Below are 25961 nucleotides of genomic sequence, written 5' to 3'. Positions count from 1 at the left end.
CTATCTTCTCTTCCATTACAGCCAGAGGAGGAGAAGAATGATTTCAGAGCCCAGGCAGAGAGATGATGAGCAATGTTTCTCACTTCTTTTCATACACACAAGTGAGAGTCTGAATCCACACAGGTGCTACTTTGCATTAGGTGTAAGCAGATGCAAGGCCAGGCAGGGCTGGGCAGTGGATTTGTGAGAAAGGAGGAACTGTGACCCTCTGCATTGCAGTGGAAAATATTCAGCCTCCAAAGACAAGGCAAAGTGTGGATCCAGAGACAAGTCACTCCATCACTGTCTAGAGAAGACTTAGGTGAAGAGAGGGCTGCCTGACACCCCTGCAAAAAGAACATGCCCACTGCATCTGAGCCCACTGGGAAGGAGACTGCCTGATGATAGCTGAGCATTCCCAAAGGGAGAGAATAAGCCTCCAAATCAGTCCCTGGAGGCTGAACTGAACCCCTTCATACTGACACCTCTCCAAGCCCCTCTTTGAATGTAATATTCTCTATATGTCTCAAGAAGATGCTATACTGTCCCCGATGCCGATGCCAGTGCCAGTGCCAGATGCCCGAACACTATTGCCACTGCTCCCCTGTGCCTGCCACCTTTCTGATTTTACTCCGTTTTGTCCCTCGTTCTCCTGGATCACACAGCCCATCCCAACGCTGCGCAGCCTGGAAACAACAGCTCGGCCACATTAGCAATTATCACCAAAGTGAGAAAAATCTCTGTGTATTAGAGCGTGTTCCCTCCCTCGAGCACCACTCACATTAGTCAGTGCAATGGGATCTTTCAGCAGCCACTCTGCATCTTCCAGATAACCGATGTGATGTGGCAGTTGCCATGGTAACATTGTTATTGGTAGTATTAAAAAGCAGTAAGGAAAATTGTCGTGCTCACACTCAGAGGAGTCTTTTCTCTATGAGTTACTCCTGCCTTGTGCTAACTTAACAATTAAAGGAATCTTTACATTTATTTAGCTATTGAATGGGTACAATGAAAAACCCCATGTCATTTTTCTAGGATTCATTCCTTTGCAGGTTAGAGGAAGAACTATCAGCATAAAGCAATAGCCTACAGGTGAAAGCAGATCATCCTATGGAGAAGTTTGTAGGAACCATGGCATGGAAGGGGAGTTTGGGAAGGGGGAGCGGGGGGAGCAGAAAGAGAGGAATGCCACGTTTGGGGCTGGGTGTGCGTGCAGCAGAGCACGGGAGAGCTGCCACCTTCACAGCTGCAATGGTGATGTGCCCTTTGAAAACAAGGGCGGGGTGGGCAGGTAGACGAATGTGTGCATTCAGGGAAATGAGGCGTTTCGCAAAGCTATGCTCACGGTGCGGTCATTTGGCAGTCCAGGGGCCACACAGCAATTCCCTGCACCACACTGTACAAGACACCTTGCGCTCACATCTCAGCAGATCTTACCTACAGAAAGCGATCAAGACCTGCTCCCCACCTTCCTCCACAAGCATGGAAGCCCGGGACATTCCTTTCCTCTGAACTGCAATGCCTGCCACATGAGGATCCTCCCACTACAAGAACTAGCTGAATCCCCTGGGGATTCGATGGGTCAGATTCTAGTGCTGCAAGCAGGGGAAGCGTCTTCCATTTCAGCAAAGCTGTTACCAAGAGCAAATCAAACCCTGGCCCTGGCCCAGAAAAAATCTTTCTTAATTAGAGGGCAAGTGTTTCAGATACTGGCTTGGTTTTGGTAATGAAAAATGGTTGCATCAACGTCTGTTTTGTAGGGTGTGGCTGGAGACAAACTGATTTTGTTCTAAGTAAGTCTTTCACTTTAGGTCAGAGGAAAATAATTGTTTCAGTATGAGCATTTCAATAACAGAAACATTTGAATGGGTTCCACTATATTTTAAGAACCTGATGAAAAGTTACTGGATCAGAGCAGTTTCAGGGTGGAGAGAGGAGAGGCTTGATCTAATGATAAGGAATATATTGTCACTGCGTACTCAACAGGAACGGATTACACAGCCAGTGACTCTGAAATGGATCTTGCCAACTTGTAGCAAAAAGAGTGAACTCCCAGTCTCCTTCAGTGAAGTAATGATCAATACTTGCAGATGGTTTTTCCAGGTAGATAAATTGCTCATAAGAAAACATCTTAAATATCTCAGTGTCTCCCCCGTACACCCACTGCCAACTTGTTCTGTTAAAGACAAGTATATAGTTTAATTATTCCAACTCTGAAATACCGATAACTTCAACTTTCTTAAGAAAATGATCCATGGAAAGGAAAGAACTGTGGAAGACTTGAGAAGTCAGACAGCTATGGTAGGTAACTATCACCCAGCTAATAGTCATTAAATCACCGTCTCCCTGCAAAGGCAGTAATGAATAGCTCTCTGGCATTTAGGGGTAACAGAGGTCAAACTGGTTGCACGTGAACCTACTTGTGTAATAAAAAGAGCAATTTGCACAAAACCAGTGACCGACAGGCAATTACGTGTGTCAACCCAATGCTCCGTGTTGTAAGCCTACGCTGAAAGACCACTCCAGTACTTCTTCTGGTGCTATTTGGAGCTAGAAAAATCTGGGCAAACTCAGGCTAGCACAGGTCTGCCTACACTCACTGGGTCTGACTGGACCAAGCACAAAATCCATCAGCAACTATTCTCCAGCTGGTTTCTTCTTAAGCGGGGTGCTGATGTCTTAAACACAAGCTTCAGCTAAGTGACAGTCAAGAAAGTGGGTAGAAACCCACTCTTCACCTTATAAATGCTTGTGGCTGATTTCTGTGTTATCTGGACTGGTCGGAAGACAAACGGAGTCACTGGAAACCCTGTCCTCCAGAAGTAACAAGACTTCATTCAATGGATAATCTGCTTGAAAAGCAGAAGAGCATTTGATCTCGTTTCAGTACTGATAGAAAGAAATAAGGGCAGAAACTCCCAGGAATGATGATACTCGCATATGAGAGATTGTTCTTAAAAGCTGTAACATAGGATACCACTGGCAAAAAGATGCAGTAAGCCCTTCCTCAAATGCAAAGGGTTAAATTCGTTGTCCCACAAAGGAACATGATAGAGAGTCATGACATTTTCAGGCCTTTTCTAATGCACCTTGGTGTCATCACTGGGTGGCAAAGCATGGTAACAGGAGCTACCTTCAGAGCGTGCAAAATGGAAGGCAAACACCAGACACCTCCAGACTGAGAAACCTTGGTATACATCGTTACTTCAAAATAAAATCTTTGCAGTTCAAAAACTTCCTAGAGGGACACACTCCAAAGGCATAAACAGTCTGGAGGAGGCAAGGTCTATAAATCACTGCCAGTCAGCTTAGAAAAAACGTTGTCATTGCTTCTCTGTGGAGGAGTAAAACGAGAAAAGAAATTTCTTTTATGTATGGATGGCTCAACCATAATGCTATTTTAACATCATTTTCTTGTAACCCATCTACACACAACTATTTAAACATTTGTTATAAAGTATGTATGGGGTGACTCATCCAGCTGAAGAATAAGCCTAATTGGTCAAACTTCCAGGACACTGTGTGCTGAGCTATAGAGAATCATAATCTCATCTATTAGGAGATGTGACAAGTTGCAGAAGCTATCTAAAATTCCTGGAAGAGGTAGTGTGAAATAAGAACCGTTGCCTAGGGACAGTCTCTTCTTTACGATAATTAAAGAGCTCAGATCTGTGCTATTCTGGATGGATGAAAAATATGCATGCATAAGCTTAAATTCTGGCGTTGGCTTGCTCATGCGAGAAAGTTGTCTAATAATTCATTATCCTCTTCAATAAAAGATACCCAAAAGGCAGAATAAAGGGCATCTGTGGATTTGACTGCCATGTTCATATGGCCCCCAAATTTCCCCCAGGGACCCTGCTATTCTGTTTAATGCAGCTACATGACTCAGAAGAAAACCAAGAACTTGGGGGGAGTTTCCTTCTTCCCTGAGACCTTTCCCATACCAAGTGACCAGAAGTAGAGAGGAAAGAAAAGCACTTCATAGACTGAAACAGAAATGTTGAAAACCCTTCCAACGAGGAGGTTAGTGGGTGGGGAGCACAATCGTAAATATGGAGTCCAGCAGCATTTTTCCACACACACTCATTAATGATATTCACTTTGCCGTATTTCTGTTTGAATTGATGATAATTCTACCATTTGGGTGAAAAATAAAATACAAGACATCTCACTTTGTATTCTCCAGGACGCCACAGCAGTGCAGTAGCAGATAGGAGAGGACCTCTTGGCCATTTCTTCGCATCCTCTTACTGTCCTCTCTCTCCCCCCAACATGCAAGTACCACGTGCTGAGACGCATTGCTCCTCCTCCACAGATGAATAGAGCTGTAGGAGCAAATGGCTCCCTATGAAAACCCTTGAATTCAAGCATTGCTGTGGACTCACACTAGTTGCACATGCATTTCCCACACAGCTCTCACATATTGGGAGTGCACAAAACCAATGGATCATCTACACTTGGATGGATTATTGGCCTTTCCCTCCATCATTTCTCCTGCAGAAATCAATGGGATGATTTACTTGCTTCTGCCAGTGTACAGCTCCCAACAGCCCGGCTCAAGTATAGATGAATACTTTAATTTTAATCAGTGTGTTAGCAAGAAGTTGTGGATGGTATTTCAACACACCGCATACTGGAAGGCTATACAAAGCAACCAGCCAGCAAAAGAAAATATTATTATCTCTTTTTTTTTTTTCCAAGCTTTTAAAAGTGTAGCCAAACTGAGATAATAAAAGTTAAGTATTTACTATGATTTCCTCTTACAAAAAACAAATGTAATGATTTCATCAGTACCAGATAATAGGCCTGCTTATAACCAGAGGGCAGTATTTTTAATAACTTCACTAAAAATATGCACTGGTACAAAAACGTGGTGCAATAAAAAAAAAAGTACAAAAGGTAATGAAATATTACCTATTATCTCAGCTCATTTTTGTCAGGAAATAATACTACAAACTTGATACGATACATGGAAGTCTTATGAAAAGCAGGCAGGGAGAGGCTTATAGTCTTATCCAGTATTAGACGAGAGGCTGAGTGATTAATAAGTTGACACTGAAGAGCAGAGAATGGAAATCATGTGGACTTTAGGGAAAGGAAATAGCTTAAAAATGAAACTGCCATGCTGCCAGGCTGCATAGGGAGAGGCACAGCTCCCACAGCCATCCCCACCGCGCCGCAGAGGGGAAGGCAGCTTAAACCTCTGCCGGTGCCGAGCGTGCAGCCGGAGCCTGGCTCCCCCACGCTGGCGGCTGCGCTGGCCCCGTGCTCCCACGGGTGAGAGCCGCGGGAGAACCGCACCTGAAATTGGAAGGGCAGAGGAAAGAATACATCGCCAGGAGAGGTTTGAAAGCAGCAGCAAGGTGGGGGTTTGAAGAATGGAAAAAATAAGATACACTATAGAAGGGGTAGATGAAATGAGATCTTTCCATAGGAGTGGATGAGCTATATATCTAACTTACAGGCCGCCAGCATGCGCAGCGTGTAAGGATGAGATGTTCTTGATTGCTTTTTTAAATAAAAGGGCCAGATCTTTTGATGGGATTAAAACTTGGTCTTACACTGACCTTAACACTGTTCAGGGCTGCAGGATTAAGTTTTAAATACCCAGTGAAGCACCGTTACTTACAATATCAACAATAATGCCATTTATTGCGGGTCACAAGCCAACACATCACTTCCAGGAGACTCTACATTTACTGTTGTTTCTCAGGCACATGGTGTCTGGTTCGGATTTGTACGTTGTTCACACTGGAAAACGTCTGCTGCCGTTTCCAAGACTGGGGATTTAACTGTGGCTAATTCGCTGTTTACGTTACTAGTGCCAACAGAGTCACTCTTGGTGGTAAAGAGGTACTACGCACGCAATAAGATCAGTGAAGAACTCGGTCAAAACCAACAGCATGTAAGCCCCTGGTAAGTAATTTAGATCAAAACATGTGATGTCCACTGAAAAAAAGAAACCAAGAAGCTATAAACATTTATTCACAGATCTCTTAAGAATAAATTATGGCTTTAAATATCCTGGATGAAAGTAACAGAATTGCCCTTGTGAAATAAGTGTTAGCGAACTTCTGGGAAAAACAGAAACAGTGCCATCCTGTAGTGCTTCGGAAGAGAGGAGCTAAACACTTCTCCTTTCAATAGGTTGAACAAGCCTTATCTTGAAGTTTATTAAGGATGAATGGTAACAATTTTTCCTGGATCACATTCCAATTTTAAAAGTGATAGTTTTCTTCTAAATTATTAGAAAATAATTATAATAAACTTTACTATTTCTTGCAAAACTAAGAACAGCTGGGCCAAATGAAAGACTGTTCAGTTCCTGGAGTGAATTCCTGTTAATGGTCGAGGATGACAGCCTTTCTCTAACATTTAGAAGCCCAACCCTAGCTTTTCGAGGAGCAGGCCTACAGCCAGGCACTGCCTACTCTCTGTTTGCTACTCAAATCATTGATATTTCCTCTGGCTTTGGCAACGTGAAATCAGATCACACGTTTTTATCACTCGCATGCTCTGTGGTTTAGGAGAAGCACCGTATCTTCTCAATGAAAAGGGGAGAAACTACCAGCAGCTACACGCTTCGCGTCTAATTTTAGGAGGAACTGAGCCATTCTAATGTGCTGCAGTCAACAGGAGCTGAGGGCACTCAATAATTCATGAGTTTCTTTCCACGTTGGAGTAGGGCCTGTTGAATATTTCTCAAGGAAACATTTTTCATCAGACAACTCCAGTTCCTGTGAACCAAAGCTGCTTACAGGCCAGGGTATGCTTGGATACCTGTCGAATATCTCTTCTCTTATCCAGTTTGAAATGGCTTCTAATCTATAATTATATAATTATATATATAATTATATAATAATAAAATATTTTAAATACGGAAAGGGTTGCTTGACTACAAGACAAAACAACTTTTAAAAGATGAAACAAACTGTTACAAACAATCTTCACTGTGTGGGGTTTTTTTTCATTTTAAACACAAATGTTTGAGAAGAAAAAAGATACAAACATGTTTTACTTTCACTTTGGGCTGGAAAACATTTTCATAACTTTTCCTGGGAGAAGAAAAACATTTCCTACTTTAGCTCTAGTTAGTCTCAGGCCCGGCCTAAAATAACCCAAACGTTTCTACTCACCCGGAGAAACCTCTCATTGACCCTAGGGATCAGCGGAGTGTTGAATTTGTTATGGCTTTACTGTCACTTCCATTGGGTTATTTTGAAGTAAATGGTATTTGCGTCAGAAGGCAACAGAACAACCATTTCTTACCTTTAGTCTTTCTGTTACACCATCAGTGAAACTGACTGTGAATTCAGCAATTTTGGGCACTCTGAGTTTTCCTTTGTTCTTCTGGTCAGGCTGGTATTCTGTTCTTGTTTTCACAATTACCTGGAAAAAATCAGCACGTTTCAGGTTTCTGCACACAGCATACATTTGCTTTGTTATCTAAGCTTTTCTATATAAGCCATCCCCTGGATCTACACAAGTCTCAGAACCATAAATTAACACAAACTCATCATACGCTCAGGAACTGAGAGAGACAGATAAATAGTCAGGGAGATACACAGACCTCGGATAGCGAGCTTATCACATTGAGTCTTAAACCAGCTGACAGCAAAATGTTTAACACCCACTTTTGTTTAGGACCAGGCATATAATTGTTATATCATATTCAACAAGCAGGACATGCAGAGTAAGTCCATCCTAAAGAAGGGCCTCACTTACTAAAAGCCCTGTCCTAACAAGTTCCACTGAAGCCAATTTAAATTTAGGCCATTTGGCGTCTCATTTATTCAGGCTCTAGATTATCAATATTAATCTCATACTGTCACCTTGGGTTTTCCCCAGAAGATCTCAGTGTCAATTGCTGACTAACCCAGGTCCTACTAATCTTATAAAAATGAGGTGGCTTATGCCAATGGAGAAGCCGTAAGTGGTTTTTAAAAGGGTACGGTCAAATTACCAAAATTGCACTGTCAATCTACACTGAATTTAATTGTAACCCAGAATGACCTGAAATATTTTGGGTAAAATCCACCCACTGCAAACACAGAAAAGGTAACACCTGATGCCAGCTGCTCCCGGGGGGCTGGCGCCAGGGCTGCTCTCTGGAACGAACAGCCCTTCAGAGGAGCGAGCGTATCCATCCCATTAGACACGAGAGTCTTAACAGACTACCCATCCATGAGCCTATGCAGCAAACTAGCGCCGTGCGAGCATCCCGGCATAGCTGCACTATCTTAACCCGCTGGAAAATGCAAGGGAAGACAAAACGGCCCTGTCCAGCACCGGCCGAGAGCTGGAGCTCGTCCCTAGAGAGGGGCCGTGGTTGTGAGCCCACACGACCGCGGCGCTGCTGCACAGGCTTCCCAGCCCACAAAGCACAGAGCAACGTGGTGTGGTTTGCAAGGTTCGGATGGGTTAAACGCAAAAGGATAGAAAGAATATTGAAGGTCTCGATCCCAGGGCCAACACCTCCACTTTTTGGCCTCCCATTCTGAACTGCAGGACTATGCAGCCGTCAGCCTTGCCAGGGTGAAAATTAAACACTCCAGGAGTGGTGACTGGTTCATGGGAGAGTGACAAGAGTGATCCTAAAGCTCTTTGTTAGAAACAAAAAGTCTTGACGGATTGAAAAAGATTAAGTGATACACAAGGTTGAGTTACCAGCTAATGAAGAACTTATTTCCAAATGAAGATAGCAAAGTCTGGTTTGGACCAGAGAAAACCCCAGGTATTTAATCCTCCTGCACTTAATGCCAAGTGAAAATCAGAGTGAGAGAAAATCAGCATGGAGCCATAAGCCAATTTTCTGGATTCAAATGCAAATCATTAAAGACTGATGAATATTTACATCCTTCAGTGAATCCCTTTCAATAATATTTATTACAGTAGCATTTGCAACATTAAGACTTGGGAAGAAGAGAGGACAAAAAGCCACCCAAATATATTTGTATTAGCATTTTGGAACTCAGGATTTCTGATGAAACAACACAGATGATGGGCAATTGGGATGAACCCTAACCCTTCTACGGACTTACTATCGAACCGAACCCCCTGTGCTCTGAAGTGCAGCCCAGCACCCTGTGGCCCAAATAAACAAAGCTCCCTCCCCAGCCAGGACGAGCTGGCCCGGGTCAGCTCGGAGTTACGCACAGGCAGTAAGCTCCTTTCTGGCTCCAGAGGAGGCAAGGGCACGCGGGCCTCCATGAAGCTGGCCTTGCCAGCCTCCTCGCTGGCCTCCTGCAAACCCAGGACAGTAAATGACAGCACGGCAGCCATCAACGCTGCCAACCAGCCGTCAGAAATAGCACTCATTCTGCTTTCAAACCTACCAGCCACAATACCCACTTCTCCCAAATTCATGTTTCCTGCTTGATAGAAATCTTAGTTTCAGACAAAATCTTTAAACAGCTATGAGGGCTTTTCCACAAATGAAGCCAGAATATAAGAAAAAAAAATTAGAAGCCTTACTGGTTTCTACATATAATTTACATTTTCTTCCACTCTTTGTCATTAATGCCAGTTTTCTTACAGGAATTTTTTAACTGTCATTGCATTCAACCAATACCTCCTATACATAGGAAAGTTTGAATTATGCTGCCTACAGGGATACACGAGACTGAAAATAAACCCATGCAGCCCTTCACAAGGCATCAGATTCAAGTCCAGTAGCAATGTCTAGCACGTCTATGAATAAGTAAGCTCAGTCCCCAGCCAGACCAGAAGCCACTTGAAACCCAATTTGCTGACTGTGCCAGCAGCGAAATGTGCGTGTGCGCAGAGCCACAGCCATCCTGCTGGTCAGTGGTTTGCAGAGAAACGTGCGGAGGTATCAGAAAGCTTTAGTAGAGGAGGTAAGAAGTACCTTTGCTAAATGCCTTTTGGCATTGCAGAAGCTAAATATCTGCTCTCCAGAAGTATCTTTGTCAGACACCTGGCGGAATTACTCAGCAGAAGAAAGGCAGAGCAGTCAGTAAGGTCTCCCCTTTAAAGGAGGGCACAGAAATAAAATGACAAAGGACGAACAGAAAACTGAAAACCCGTAGTGCGGGGGTAGCATTCAATATTGTGGCAGTAACAATAAAAATGCAATTCTGCTGAGGGCACGGGGTGCACATTTCGAAGAAAAGAGCTGCCTCTTGTTCAGTCGCCTACAGCCTAAATAAATAAGGCTGAGCACGGATCCCACTTTTGCAGCACCAGTCACCCCCCCTCCACCCAACAAGCTGCCGTCAGGAAGCCCACGCAAAGGCTTCTGGAAATGGCGCTGTGCTCAGCACGCTCCCTGAGCCTCCTGCACCCGCGAGACCACCCCAGCCAGGGCCACCCCGGCACCCCCAGAGACAGCGCACGCCGCCAGGTGATGGTACACAAATACACACACACACACCCCAGTTTTTAGCGGAGCATTTCCTACGCCGACAGCCTCCCTTGCATGCATCAGTTGCGAGAAACAAGGCTCTGAAACAAGTCTAAATGAGAGCTAGTCAAAACCCAAAAGAACTTTTCTAAAGCACCAAGTATTAATCTATGTGCAAATTTAGAAAAGGAATAATTAATCTTATAAAGATTTTTTTCTATATTTTTAGTATTATTGGTTTTTGCTATTTCGGTTGATTGTTCTGTTTTCATTTTCCAGTTTTCTGATTCGGGTTGCGTGGGAAAGAAGATTTGCCTTCCCCCGTCCCTGCCATCACTCCTTTTTCACCTTTTCATTTTGTCACCGAGAAAAAAATCCTGGCAGTAAAGTCTTCCGGCAATTCTAACCAAATTGCTGTTGGATGTACAGTAATAAAATCCAGCGCAATGCTCAGCACTCATTCCTCACCAGCTGCCCCAGAGCGGTGCCATCGGAGCCCAGGACCCCGCTGTTCCAGTGAAGCCAGGTACATTCCTCTCACACCACGACAGGCTCCTGGGAGAGCTACTGGCCTTCGTTACAAACCACAGCAAGTGATCCCCATTCCCTCCTCTTGTCCAGTTTGCAGCTTTGCTGACTTCAGTAGAGTTATTCGTGATTGAAACCAGTGAAAGGGAGTATAAACTTGGGGTCCTGTGTAGGTTGCAATTCAAAGCAAACTGAAGTGAAAGAAACGCCCGTCCCCTCATGCCCTTGTCTGCAATGCTGTTACGGTGGAAATAAACTCCTGTACGGGGTAACTTCCAGAGCTGGCAGCGCTGCTTGGTTGTGCTCTGGCCTCATGCGTACGGACAATAAATGCACACAATCAAGCCAGTGCTTAAATGGATGCGTAGTCTCTTGAGTACTCCCAAAAAGGCCCATTAGCCCCTCGCCACCCCCGCTGCAGCAACGCCATTCAGCCATTCTCTGGGCTTGCCTCCTGGAGCTCCCACCTCCTCCTGCTCCCTAAGGCTTGTCTTAACTCCTGCTCCTCCTGGTGACAAGGGTCTGCCTGGTTTAGGTTGGCATCCCTAACTGTGAGCTTACTGGGGCAGAGAATTATTATTATTATTATTGTTGTTGTTGTTATTAATTATATATTTATATATAATAATAATAATCATAATCATAATCTCCTGAAGCAACCTGCACACCTGCAAATGAATATTAAAAAGCAAAAACAGTCCCATCAGCTTTTTGGATTGTCTGAGCCTTTGCAATTGCCAGATAAACACCCTTTGAACTTTTTTGGAGACTTGTCAGCCTTTGTGTTTCATTACCTAGGCCCTGATCCAGCACCGGTTTATGCCTGTGCCTCACTTTGTGCGTTGTGATCGTCCCCCGAGGAGAGCAGCCTCCCTGCCAGCTCACTCCAGCCCATCTATAGCACTTTAAAGCCAGGACTGTGGATGGAGCCTAGAAGAATACCAGCTCAGGGCAGCTCCCTGCAAATTGTGTTGCTGCTCTAACCTGTTCTTAAAGTTTTCACACTATTCCCCAGAGACCCTCCACCTTTAAACGGCAGAGAGACTGTGCTGTTCATGACAGATGCAATAAAGGGGACACAATTAAATTACCTGGGACTTTCTTCATTTTACATCCAAAATAAAACCATTCTTTGAAAGTTGCTTCCTAGCTGAAGTTTGCAGACTGATTGTAAGAATACCAGAAAAGAGAAAAGGGCTTCCCCAGAGCAGCAAAAAAGACACGTCTAATTACGGGAGTCCACACTGCCAGTCCTTGCAGCTTCCTCCAAAACTAAGTTTATCTAGCATTTGAACTCATTAACTTCCAATTCAGCGAAGCATTTAAGCATGCAAGTAGTCCTATTAACATCAGCAGGATTAGGCAGATTTTTAAAGTTAAGCGTGCATTTAAGTGCTTTGGCCAGATCAGAGCTGAAGCTGGCTTCGGTCACCTTCCCACAGCCGGTTAGAATGGCGATGCTCAGGGCTCCTGGGGCATTCCTCAGCAAGACCGCTCAAAGCGCTTTACATACCAGCATGGCCCCAGTATCCCCATATTCCTGATGGAGGAGTAGGAAAAAAAAGAGAAAAAAAAAGCAGCTTAGTAATGTGCTGAGTCACACCAGCAACTGGTGGCTGACTCGAAGACAGACCACGGTTCGCTGCTACTTACAGCGCACCGGGTTTTCTCAGGTTTTCATTAACTGAGTGGTACCAGCAGCTCCAGCACATTCTCCATCTAAATATAACACTTGGGGGTTAGGGGCTAGCAAGGGGTATGGCTGGGGGGGTCAGCGCTCAGATGCCCTATGGAAAATGGCAGCTCGCTGCAGATCTGTTGTCCTCAACCATCCTCGGTCAGCAGGTGTGATAACACTCTCCACGTCTTGAAAGGTTTTTACTTTCTGTTCTCTTTCTTGCATCTTCTGGTTCCTCATTCCAGTCCCTCAAAAGCTTTTCTGCAGAAGCAGACTATAGAGAACGGCCTGTAAAAGTTATAAAAACCCAAACACAACAGGGCAACAAGCCATATCTAGCATGCTGCTCCACACAAGCAAGATTTTTCTAATGATGTTGTTTGCTAGTACATTTATTGAGTCCTAAACCTAAATGCACTTATTATTCTAGGCTTAATGCTAGTGACACCACTGGAATCAATAGGAAACCTTGCCTGGGCTTTAATGAATGCAGGACCAGGCATCTTCTCTGTAGCGATGCTTTGGAAAATTATAGGTGTGCCGAGGTGAGAAACAACAGATGAGAGTCTGTGTGCACCAGCAGGAAATCCATCATCGACAACCTTGAGAAAGTAAACAGTAGGAGAGTGCTGGGAAACCTAGAGATTTGGGATGCTGGAGGAAAAAAGAAATCAAGCTTCTAACCAAGTGGGCTATATTAAAAGCATTTGCTTTCAGGAGGAAGGAGCAGAGTAGACGTGAAATGTGACAAATGGAAAAATATCACATTAAGCATGGAGCCTTAAGAAGAATTTTCCTGCAATGGGATGAAGTAAGTGTTTCAGAAAATGAACTGATATGAATTCTGAGTCTTGTCTCAGACTGGCTAAAAGTAACATCATTTATTGCCACTTCATATTTGCGTTTGAGCTCTATGGTTTTCCCTGAAGAAATGAGTAATAATATTTAACATAACTGGCATTGTGAAAACTTTAAATTATTCATTCGGAAAAGGACATGCAGCCCTGCTGTAATTCCCACTTCACTGCCACGGTGCATGTAATATATTGTGGTTCAGGTGCTGCAAAGTGCAAACGATAAAAATTTAAAATACTACTTCCCGGGATTATTAATAATGAAGAGTCTCTCACTCAGAGTGGCTTTCAGATTGACAGAAGAGATAAACAAATGTGTTTCTCCTACCAAGGAGAAAGTTTTCCTCCAGGCTCAAAGCTGGACTTCGTAGTCCCACCAAGTGGTTGTAACACACCCATCAGTTTCCATGGGGATTAGTCATGCTCACTTTGAAATGAAGATGAGACTCCTGACTTCCAAAGCTGTGCCTTTCTTCAGTCCTTGCAGAGAGAGAACAGAAAATACAAACTTATCGCTGGCACTGCCATCGTGGTTTCCTTTGCCTTCATTAATCAGCTGAGCATCGATAGCTGAGAATGACCTTAGACCGCGTTCCAGCTGTAGCATACTGTCCAGGTGACTGATGACAGCCAAACGGTGACCCCCGGTCTCGGCACTAAACCCGCCGTGACTGAGGCGGTTCCTATGCTTTGTGCTACAAGCCACGGGATGGCTAACACTCACCGCTCGCACACAAAATTCTCCAGCGACCACCAAGCTCTAATCCTCACACACAGCCAGCCTCAAAGAGCAAATGAGATGTGCACGTTGCCAACAGTAGCTGAAGTTAAAATACTTAACAGTAAAAGAGTATAGGAAAAGAGATGGAAAAATCATGTTTCAGGGCTTAAAACAATCTCTTCCTTTGCAGGCTTAGGATGAAACATTCATAGCCATGAGCTGCTCCATGCCTACTGCAGCGTCTCCTGTACCTCCTCTGACTCTTGCACTGGCTGCTGCTAGAAACAGGCCATGTTGGACCGGAGGGACGAGTACTCTGAGACTACCTGGCCATCACCACGCTGCAAATTCCCAGATTTTTAGACAATTAGGTCTTTAAAAGCTTTCCCAAATAGTTATGACTATGATGTCCCATCCCATGGGAGAGACAGCTGTGCTTCCAAATCTACAGGATGAACGTATCGCAGCAGGCAGACTTCCCAGAGATCAGTATTAAAACTGGCATTTGGGATGTATGTAATGGCAGTCCCCATGGCATCCTAGTCACTACTTGAATACGTGGAATGCCTGAAATATCAAGCAGCAAAAAGAAGGTTAAAAAAAAAAGGATGCCTGGGGATCAAATCCATAGTCAACGGAGAAAGCCACAGTCAGTTGAAACACTCTGCTTTTTTTTTCCTGTATCAGCTCATCTAATGGATGTTGTGCTGGAAATGAGTTTCACAGAGGGTGGTAGAAAAAAGTGGTCTCCTGAAACAGTGCCAGGAGGATATTCCAGGCATAAGGAACATCACAAAAGGACAAAGACAGCAAAAGTAATCAGCCCTGGCATCACCGATGAAAGGCAGCACAGAATGCAAAGGCTGCATTGGGAGCTGACAGCAGCCGAGCAGGGAGAGGGATAGCTCACGAGCACAAAGGGAGCTTGGAAATTATTCAGCTAAGTCTCCCTACAAACCCCTAGGTGACCATAACCATCGGGAACCCACAGGAGGCTGCGAAGGGGTGACAAAAATTGATTTCAGTAGGTTCAGCCAGGAGAGGGTACAGCAAAGCAGACAAAAGAATCAATCACTCAGCTATAGTGATGGTAAATTGGCCAGGGTAAATTAGCAGAGCTCCATTGATTTCATCTAAACTACGCTGATTTACACTAGTCAAGAATCCTGCCCAGTCTTCCTTTCCAGACCAGTAAGTAACTGGTATGCAGGTTTCACTTCACAGTCTTGCTGAAATAACTTCCACCTACAGCAATGCGCTTTCATTTTAGATGAAAGAATGGACTGCAACAGGCTTAGCCCACCATCCATGCCCTGCCACGCTTTTCCTGCGTCCGTTTCTGCTGTTTCTGCAGAACGCAGCTCTAGGAATTGCAGTGCAGCCATAACTGGGTTTACGAGAGGCAATGGAGCTCACAAAACCAGACATGAGCTAGCTTTAAACAACCTAATTCAGACACCGATAGCAGTGCACTTAAGGAGAGAAATTTCTGCACAGGCTCCACAAATCCTGAGACTTTGCACACTCAAGAGCTGCAGCAGCAACGCATTATCTGTATGCAAGCGAGGCGGCCGAACGCTACCCCGGCTGCCTGCGAAGGCTGCGAGCACACGCTTGGATTGCAGCACAGCCCTGCCGTCAGCGGCTCGCCCGCGCACCGAGGGGTTCGGCGTGCTGCAGGGGAAGGGCAGCCCGACAGCGGCTGTAGCCAAACAGGAGGAGCACGACCTGCCAAGGACCTCAGGTAGGGCTGTCCAAGACATGCAAACAAAATCAGAAAGGTTACCCCCGAAACACTGCCCTGCCAGAGTGAGTGTTGCTGCAAATATTTATTGCAGCTTAATGAGCAGAGGCAGTGTTTACATTCAGATACACGTTTAGAGGACAAATGGATTTGCACAGTGCAGAAGGGGGACAAATGCCACAGGAGAGGAAGGCTCAGACTTTGGCATTTGTGGGGATCAAGCAGAGTGGCGAAGTGGGGAAAGGCAAGACAGCCTGCCCATTCCTTCATATTTCCAATGCTCTCTTTTTATTCCCTTCCTTTCTTTTATTCACACTTTCTTTCCCTTTGCATCCCCCTAGCCCTGCCCCATCTCTCCTTTTGCCGCTTGCCCCATCGCACCCAGCTCACCAGCAGCGTGAGCAGGAGCAGCCCTGGCCCCGGCGGCGTCAGGAGCCCTCCCGGGCAGCAGCAGGGAAGGCTGAGCCGCCGTCGGCCCCACCACGGGTAGCAGCACCCTGAAACCAGCTCCCCGCTGCCCTGACGGCACGTGCCTTCGGCTGGCTAGAACTGCTGGGCTTCGCAGCGGGCAGACCGACATCGGTGTGTCAGGACAGAGCTGCAAGTAGTCCCCTAGGTACAAAAGCACTCATCCAGCGGACTGTTAATTATGCCTGCTCAGCTGGCCAGGACAAAACATTATTTTCTGTTAAGCCAACAGGGACTGGCTGTGAACACAAGGGACCCTCCTGATTTTCAGGAACTCTTGATGACTCTGTGTAGACGCATGGTCTCGGCCCCTCAGAGAGGGGGCGGCCAGGGAGGGCGAGAGGCAGGAGCACGGGATGGGAAAAGCATTTGAAGAGAGCAGTTACATCTACTTTTTTCTTTCTTGGGTTGGATGGCAGGAATTTGTCACCAGAGAAATTATTTCTCAAGCCTCCAGATGCATTCAAAATAAAGAACAATGGACCACATGATAAGCCTTCTGCAGCTTTCCCCACAAAAGAGATGCCGGATGTTTTTTTCAGCCCTGACAATAGCTTTCATGCACTTTTGTGTTATGTAAAATTAGGATTTTTACTGCCAGAACAGAGGCATTTCCTGCTGGATTATACTGAAGCGAGCCTATGAGACCAAGGGGTCCCCAGTTGTTGGTCTCATTTAAAATTTCAGTGAAACAGTATGGTCCCTGAAAAGCTGCATATCTTTCAGCAGGATCATTGCAGAGACACATAACAATTACAGCCGAAGCACTGTGTCTACGCCTAGGAAAACAAGTGAACAGCTAGCCTTTTCCCCTTTGGTCCTGAAAGAAAGACGACGACTTTTTTTTTTTGCTTTTTGAATAAGAAGAAATTAAATTCAGAGACATAAAAAGCCAGCTCAAGGGCTTGTCACCGGTGATGGCTATTATTCCTGGTACATGGATGGACTTCAGCAAAAAGGCCACGCAAAAACGATTTAAGAGCATCTGTCTCTGCCTTCTGCAAATGCTGCCCCAGCAAGAGAACAGGGGGTGAGGAAAATGCTTGAAGACAGTAAATACAAATACACAGCAGGCTTGGCACCCTAGGGGAGAAATTACTGTCCCGGGTCCGTTTCTCCCCTTGCAGCCATACAACCGCTGACAGAACAACGAGACTGCTGATGCTGCAGGGGGAATAGCGCGAGCCTTGGGAGGAGACATCCTCGTTTGGTGGAAAAAGAAATAGTCAGTCCAGTGGCCAATAATTTAATAAAAAAATAAAAGGTTGCCAAATTCAAGCCTCCTGAATTCTTGCCTGGATTTTTCCAACAGCATCAAGGTGGAAGTCAGAGGGAGCTGCTAAGCTCCCAGCGCTTCAGAAAACAAGCTTGCAAGGAACGCATCCCCAAAAGGAGAGCCAGCAAGTTTAAGCATACCTTTAGCAAAGTGTTTCCCCCATCACGCCCCCACGTGATTTCTTATAACCAAGGAACCATCTGCAAAGAGATGGGCTTCAGGGGTTACATCACATGAGCAAAAGCCTCATTTTTGTATTCTTTCTCTGCATCCTTTCTCAGAAAGGGGAGCCAGACACAGAAAACACTTTGAAAGAGATGAAGCTATGGTGAAACACCTACAGAGGTTAATGCCAAGAGTCACTTTGAGTGACTCTCAAGTGATCCAGTTACAAAAATATCCTTAAAATGAAGAAAAATCACGTATTTCAAGCCCTTAAGCCCTTATTTTCAGTCCATAGATTCCATAGGCACTGTGGGGTGCTTTTAAGGATCTGCAAACGTCAGTGTTCTGACCAACAACAGGTTTGGTTTTCTCCAACTGGCACGCAGGTGTCTAAGACTCCACCAGAAAAAGCCTATAACTTAACAGAGCTTGCAAACCTTTGCCGTGCGATAGGCGCACACCAGGTGAAGGCATTATTGCACGCTGGTGAGGAGAGCAGTTGGGCTGCCCCGCACAGACCCAGCACGCTCTTGGACGGCTAGCCAGAGCCTGTACCACTCCTCCTCTACCAGAGTGAAGCTAGAGCAAGGACACAGCCCCGAGCTGCCCTCAAGCCTCCTTGCTCTGGTTTTGAGGCACCCTGGAGTGCCCCAGACCCACGGTTGGATCCAGGTTGAGAGCTCACATTGTCTGAAATGATGAGACCCTCTAATGGTGAAGAGAAGCCCAGAAATGGGAGTATTTAGCAGGGGATTTTTTCCTTTTTTTTTTTTAATATTTCACGTACAGGAAAACGCCAGGGCGCACCAGCTCTTGGTCGCAGAGGCAAGGGCGATGGGCTCGGCTGCTGGTGAGGGGCAGGCAGGGAGCAGGGCCGGGACCGTTGCCTCCTTGTGCTTCCAAGGGAGCAGCCATGGCTTGGCAGGCAAGAACAGGAGAGAGCAAAGCCCTTCCGCGCTATCGCACGCAGACCCCAGCACCAAACCTGACGTGGCCCCGGTCATTTATGCGGCATCCCATGCAAGAGGCACAGAAAGCGCCTTGGCTTATGTTCTCACTCTCCCAAGCTAAAAATCAACTGCTGGCAGGTTTTAGGAATAGATAGAAAAAAAAGTCAAATCGTTTCTAGTTTGGTTGTTTTTTTTTTTCACCCTGCCTCCTGACTGCAAGGCAAGTCCAAACAAGAATACGCTCTGAAAGAGCTGAAATCCACGTCTGCTCTTCCTCAGGCTCACACTCTGACTGAATTCAGTAGCGGCTTTGCTTTCCTAAGTACAAAGCTGAAATTTCCCCCTATCACTTAACCTTTGCCCAAGGTTTTCACCTCAGGCTCAGCTCCTTATTAGCAGGTCTTTAAACAGACCCTCTGCCCTAGGGTGAGCTCACCCCAACAGAATCTGTTCTCCAAAGAGCAAAGGAAACAGATATTGTGAATTATTTTGCTTTTATCATAAATAACCTCTCCTTCTTGCAAATGGATCTCCAGTCGCCGTTAACACCAGGCCTACTGCACACAGGCGCTGAACCACAGCCTGCAGAAATCAATACCGTTGACTCTAATGAGTTCTGAATCATGCTTAGCGCTCTTGGAGCTACATCCCACTCTTCCAGCAAAGAAAAATATGGATGTCAGTAGATGCATTGACAGTAATGTATGCTAATGAAGGTAATGTAACCTAACAACATGTGAATTATTGATGTGGGCATGTTTAAACAGAAAAATCAGCAAGGAATCACACCAGACCGATACACTCCGGTGTTTGTTCACCAACAGGCAATTGGAACGTGGTGGTCGTGAGAAGACTCATTACCACTTTATTAGCTTGAAAGGATTTTTGTTGGGTTACCCATGTCTCACCTGATACATGAGTCATTTAAATTTCACGTCGTGTGACGCTGCGTGATCTCAATGAGCCGTTTGTGCTAGCAGCAAATGAGCTACTTTTACACATCTATAGTTTCCTCTGAACTTTTCAGACATTTATGATAAATCGTGCTGCTTTGCCTGAATTATTTTCCTTAATCTTATTTATCAGAGTCATAGATAAGGGCCGGTTTAGTCTCTCATTCGCAATGGTTCATGGAAGTGTAACTCTCCTGAGTGCAGAGAAGTTGCTCCTGATTGCCATGAGGCACACGGAGAACGAAACCAGCTCCTTTGTCTGGCACGGCTCTGGTTCCCAGGATGTCAAGGCAGTGGGCTCAGCTCTATCATAAAATAAACATAGCTTGTCTATCTAGGCAGTTTTATCACAACCATCATCACGTTCTCCTAATGTATTCAGAGAAAATTCATTTTGTACTACAGTAAAAACAGGATATATGTTCAATAATCATCAGCGTTAATTTTACTGCTATTCCATTATCCCGTGAGAGCTAATCATTCTGTCTGTACTTTCGGGTGAGTTGGCTCCATCTCTGTGGTATCTGGGAACTACGTTGCAGACAGGCTTTGTTTTCATAAGGACTGTTGGGGCATACGGATTTTTATGGTCTCATCATGTCCTCACCAGGTTATATTGACATGCATCGTCACCGCATCGATACAGACAAAAGATTTCCTAGTACATACTGCATCTGAAAAACCCCAACCACCAAAGCACAGCCAATCGCCGACGCACGTTTCTGGACATTTTAGTGCTGCATTCAGTTCTGCGAGTGTTGAGTGGGCAGGGGAGAAAGCTGTCCCCTGGCTGGAGCCAATCGGGAAAACGAACCCCTGGATTGCTCCATCACCAGCCCGTGCATGGGGGAACTCAGCCGCTCTCGTCAGACAAATCAGCCTCCTGAATGCCCAAATAAGCTTCGCAAAGCCATGGAGAAGAAAACAAACCTTAACCAAGATAATTAAAATAGCTGCTCATTTCGGAAGAGTTATCACATTAGTCTCAATGCAGGCAATTAATCTTACTGATAATAACGCACTGTAAACTGCTCCTCAATTTCTCCAGCACTTGCAAAGGAAACACAGTAAGCCCTTTCAGTTGTATTTATGAAGGAATATCTGGGGCTTTTTTGAGGAGGGAAGGAGTTGGGGGACAGTTGCATGCTCATTTGCCACGTTAAAACAGATAAACACACTACAAAAGATAACCCCTTTTATTTATTGAATAAACACCATGCCACAGTTCATATCATCAGAAACCAATAAGTCGCCGAGGCAGTGAAGCCCAAGGGGCGCGTTCGTGTGTGTAATCATGCAGGAGCACCGTTTGGTTTTGTTTTACCTTTTCCGGAGCCGGGAACTGCAGGTGATTTACTTCCAAAGGTGTGATCAAAGGAACTGTTTGAAAACCATCTTCACTGGATGGTTGTTTGTTGTTCTTGTCGTTCAAATTACTCCCCAGCTTCACCATTCTTGGACCTTGCTTTCCAGACCTAAAACCAGCAAGATGATCAGTGTCACTCGGGCAGCGGGAAGGGGAGGATTTCTGCCCTACCCGGCTGGGTTCGACTTTGCGTATCGGCTACCCGGGCAAATTTTACGCCTGGGTTTCCAGACACGCCGCCCGCCGTGCCACGACTTGGCTGCAGACCCGCGTTTTGCCCTGCCGTACGCAGACACCCCACAAACACCCCCTAAAACCCCCCGCCGGGAGCCCAAGCGCGGCTGCTCCCAACGCGCCGCCGCCGCTGCCAACGGCGTCACCCATCGGGGCTGCTGCCGCCACCGAAACCACCGCCAGCGTTGACGGGGACGGGGCGCACCTCCCGCCGGCGGCCCGGCCCCGGGGTCCTTTTGCCCCCCCCCCCCCCCAATTTTTTGCAGCCCCCTTGAGGGCACAGAAGCCCGCCCTGGCACCCCCACACCCTGGGGGGCTCGGGGGTCCCCTGCTCCCGGGGGTCGCGCCGAGGGGGGGATGCCGAGGAGGGGGGATGCCGAGGAGGGGGGATGCCGAGGAGGGGGGTGCGGGCACCCCCGCCGCCCCCCAGCCCCTACTTACTGCAAACCACGCGGTCACCGGCGGCGGCTCGGCCCGGGCGCTGCGGCGGGGGGGGCCGGGGGAAGGCGGAGGGGGCGCGGGCGGACAGGAAGGGCTCCGTTAACGGGCGCCGGCGGCGGCGGGGCGGGCGGGGGCCGCGGTGCTGAAGGGACAGCGCTGCGCCCTGCGCTCGGCTGCGGCTCCGCAAGCGCGACTGAGGGCGGGCGCGGGCGGCGGCTCCCCCCCCCCCGGCCCCCGCCCGCCCGCCCGCCGCGCGCGGCCTCGGGCACCCCCTGGCGTCCCCGCCGCGCACGGCCGCGCGCCCCAGCGGGCGCTGGCGCCCCCTGCAGGCCGCGCGCGGGGCCGCGGGCACGGGCACGGACACGGGGGGCGTGGGGCGGAGCGGGGCTGCGCCGCGGGACGCGTCCTGCGTGCACGGGAGCGCGTCCTCCATGCACAGGAACGCGTCCTGCATGCACGGGGACGCGTCCTGCATGCACGGGAGCGTGTCCTGGGTGCACGGGAACGCATCCTGCATGCACAGGAACGCGTCCTGCACACACGGGAACGCGTCCTGCACACACACACACACACACACACACAGCTGCATGAAGGTCAGAGAGGGCCACGAGCGAGCTGTGACGCTCCCGCAGCACGGGAGCAAACGCCGTCACAGAGAGGGCACGGTGCTGCAAAGGGCCCCAGGGTGGTTTGGTGCTGCAAGGAGACGGGACGGGTGCTGCTGCACCCCGTCCCCGCTTTGGCACGCATTGCGGAGCACTGGGCCCCTCAGCAGGGCGTTGCACCAGGGCGATGGCTGCTCCTGGGTGCTCGCTCAAAGGCCAGAGCAGCCAGACAGGAGGGAGCTGCTGGCCCTGCTCAGCCTCGTACGGGGCTCCCCTCCCGAGTCCAGAAGCCGGCCTGGTGACAGGCCGCCACTGGAGGTACCGCCACAAAGTGCCAGGCTGGCCCGCCAGCGGACACACTCCCGCCCGCCAGCGTCCCTGCAATCAGCAGCCCGGCAGGATGAGGCCGAAGCGCTTTGCTTGGAGACAGCGGATGCTTTGGGATGGCTTTAGCCTGATTTGTTTATAAATATAGAATTTGCCTCCAGAGCCTGCAACTTGGCATCTTTTGCAAGACCTAAATATACTCCCCAAAGGCGTGAACTGTTTCCATAATAAAGCCTTTTAGAACTCACTTGTGAAAATTAATTTAAAGCCATGCTTTGGCAGAGCCAGTGAAAGCGCTTAATGCATCGGTATGAGCGTGTTCACAGTCCGGCAGTTCAACGTCTGGAGCGAGAAGTACCGAGCAGCAGTCGGTAGAGTTGGGACAGCTAAAACTGCCTCTGCTATTCCCACCTTACATGCGCCATCAAAGGGCTTGTTTCTGGTAGCTCCGCCAGTTTTTAATGCTTGCCTTGGAATTTTCTGTATGATGCTTCTGCATAAGGCCAAACTTCTACAGAAAATTTTATCCAAGAGAGTTTTTCTGTTTTTAAGAATAAGGTTCTGCCATATATAAAACTTAACTTTGAATAACTTTTGCTCAGAGTGTTAAAAATTGTCAGCAGGTAGCTTTTGGATGTTCTCAGAATCATCTGCAAAAAACTGATCATCTCATAAGGTTTCGGGAGTTCGTAGTCAGGAAGGTCAGGAAAGATTCCTTAAGCTCAGGAGCAGAACCCCCCTCGGCTCCCCTCCGGCAGAGGCACTCTCAGCTCCAGGCTCAACAAGATTCTCACTGTAACTGCAGCTCGGGGCTGCTGCAGACCGGACCAGGAACAGATACCTACAAAGCAAGCTGGCAGGTTGCATCCCACAGCTAAGGGAAAGCGTAGGACTTAACGCTCTACCCGTCTGAAGAAGCACATAAAAACACTCACTAAAGATTATTGATCAAACTACTACCATATAATGATTTAATATTGTAGTAATACCAGAAATCAACCATCGGTGCCCATCTGGGCTAGGACCTGTGCAAACACATACCGAGTTACAAACCCTGCAAAGTCCTTTGCTCATGCTCTGCACAGAGATGAATGTCACTGTGATAGTTTGGCTCAGGATGATAATTAGGGCCTTCAAAATGTGGAGGCTGTAAGAAAATCCAAAAGCACATACTTTGCAAATGATGACAGAAGCCCAGCCTGGTCCCAGACATTGCCCGCTCTCCAGATCCCAAGCGGAAGCCCTCTGGTCCCAGAGGGGCACTGGACCAGGCTCCCATCCGAGTATTTTTTTTCTTCCCTGTAGAGCATGAGTGAGGCTGGCAGGAGCCTCTGGAGACCACCCAGTCCACCCCCCTGCCTAAAGCAGGGACAGCAAGAGCAGGTTGCTCAGGGCCATGTCCACTTGGGTTTTGAATAGCTCCAAGGACGGAGACACCACCAATGCTCTGGTAAACCTGGTCCAGTGTTCAGCCACCCCCCGTAGTAAAATAGTTTTTCTCATGTTTAAATGAAATTTCCTGTGTTTCAGTTTGGGCCCGCTGTCCCTCGCCCTGTCACTGGGCACACCGGCGAGGAGCCTGGCTCTGAGCCCCCTGAGCCTTCTCCAGGCTGAGCAACCCCGACTGCCAGCCTCTTCCCCGACGGCAGAGGCTCCGAGCAAGAAAGCGCAATTGCAGCGACTCTCTCCCCAACTTTCAATATGTTACAGATCGCATCACCTGAAGCGATCCAAAGAGATTCACAGACTCTACAGTTATCTTCCACTGCATGCACTCATCTGAACTACTCTAGCTCCACTGTCAGCAAAATGGCTATTTTCAACGAAGGACTAGGAAATATTATTAAAAAATGCAAAGGAAACATTGCATTGTAACTCCATAGAAACGGCATTGCAGTTTCCACCTTTATCTGGTCATTACCGAGGGACGCGAGAGCTCTTTGTGGACAAGCACAGTGATGTCTTTCATAGCCTGCAAATGCATTCTGTGATCTGAAAACCAAATCATTTTCATGCACATCAACATTCGCAATGAATACCCTGCTAGCCAAAATACTACCTTAGCCACACCTAGGCAGAGCCTCTGGCTTAAGAGATGCCTGAAGCAACTCTTTACAAAAACACTGATGTTAAATCTCCAGAATCACTTGTGCAAACCCATGGAAAGTGTGGTTACACAACGAAAAATAAGGTTGCAAATAAGGTTATCTGCTTGCTCATCATGTCTGCTCACTTGAACACACTGAGATGCCCGCAGAGTTTAATACATTAACTTTTGTTCGTTATACTCAAATACTCTTCAGAGTAACATAGCTAAGGGGCGATGAAGTGAATCCCATTCCTTCTTGTGTATCACTACCACTGTAAAATACCTTTCATGTAGCTGCAAATCTACTGATAACTAAACAGGACTAAACTCTGCTGGAGATATTCCACAGAACCCAGAGAACGCAGCTCAACGTTGCCAGCACTCGAGCACTGGCAGTTCGATCCGCTCTTTCCCTAGAAGACTTTTAGTTGTGAGTACTAGCAGCGAGAACCTGCGATAAGTGAGCAGATGCTGCTTTTACCTTATGACTTTTCAGGGTAGAAGCACATTTTAAGCAATGTCTTTCAGTGGCACCATCTGAGAATTCTGGCAGTGTGGTGCAGGGGGTGTGCAGAGAGGCTGGGGCTCTCGAAGCCCGCCCTGGCATTACAGCCAGTAACTTCCATTTCCTCCACGAGACCCGTCTGGCCCTGTAACTGCCTAGGGTCAGTATGCCTCCTTTCAGTTCGAAAAGACCGCTTTGCAAAACGCTTCTTTCACAAACAGAGTAAATTTACGTAGCAGGATGCTTTATGGAAAAAAACAAATGCCTAAAGTTGCCAGCAAGATCCTAAAAGTGGCCATTCTCTAGGGACAACATTAAAGCAAACCCAATGGAATACGAGAAATCAGAGTAACGTACAGATTTTCTTACGGCAAGAACAGGGAGTCTGACATTTCCACCCACACAGAGCAGCTCGGTGACTGGCAATAAGACAAAGCAGCAATATGAGCAACATGAGACCCCAGAGGAATAAACAAGATATTTCTTCTGTCAACAAAAATATATGCCTCTTTTTATTCTTTTAATAAGACTCCCACGATATCTTATTTTCTATTTCCAGTTAAACAAATCAGAGCAGAATTACTGTTTTCATTATCAGCTTCCACTGAAGATTATTGGTTGTCATTAAGAGGCATAATATTTGTAATAGGGCTTGGGTATAACATTTCACTGTATTGTAAATTCTGCAACTTCTTGTAAACAAAATGTCAGT

The 25961-nt window shown here is 46.9% G+C and overlaps 1 protein-coding gene across 1 annotated transcript in view; it reads right to left on the bottom strand.

Moving 5' to 3' along the window:
- Positions 1-21920, bottom strand: part of NSG2 (neuronal vesicle trafficking associated 2) — a 38280-nt gene extending 16360 nt beyond the window's left edge. The window contains exons 1-3 of the mRNA XM_087754087.1: positions 21724-21920; positions 21007-21157; positions 7252-7371 (exon numbers count right to left, since the gene is read on the bottom strand). Coding sequence (XP_087610213.1) covers positions 7252-7371; positions 21007-21135 — 249 coding nt within the window. The 5' untranslated portion in view covers positions 21136-21157; positions 21724-21920. The remainder of the gene's footprint in view (positions 1-7251; positions 7372-21006; positions 21158-21723) is intronic.
- Between the last annotated feature and the right edge of the window lie 4041 nt (positions 21921-25961).

The sequence above is a fragment of the Nipponia nippon genome, unplaced genomic scaffold (assembly GCF_047370975.1).
Source record: "Nipponia nippon isolate SJK-2023a ecotype South Korea unplaced genomic scaffold, ASM4737097v1 scaffold_17, whole genome shotgun sequence".
Lineage (NCBI taxonomy): Eukaryota > Metazoa > Chordata > Aves > Pelecaniformes > Threskiornithidae > Nipponia > Nipponia nippon.
The sequence above is the reverse complement of the archived record's forward strand: the minus strand, read 5'-3'. Positions and strand labels throughout refer to the sequence as shown.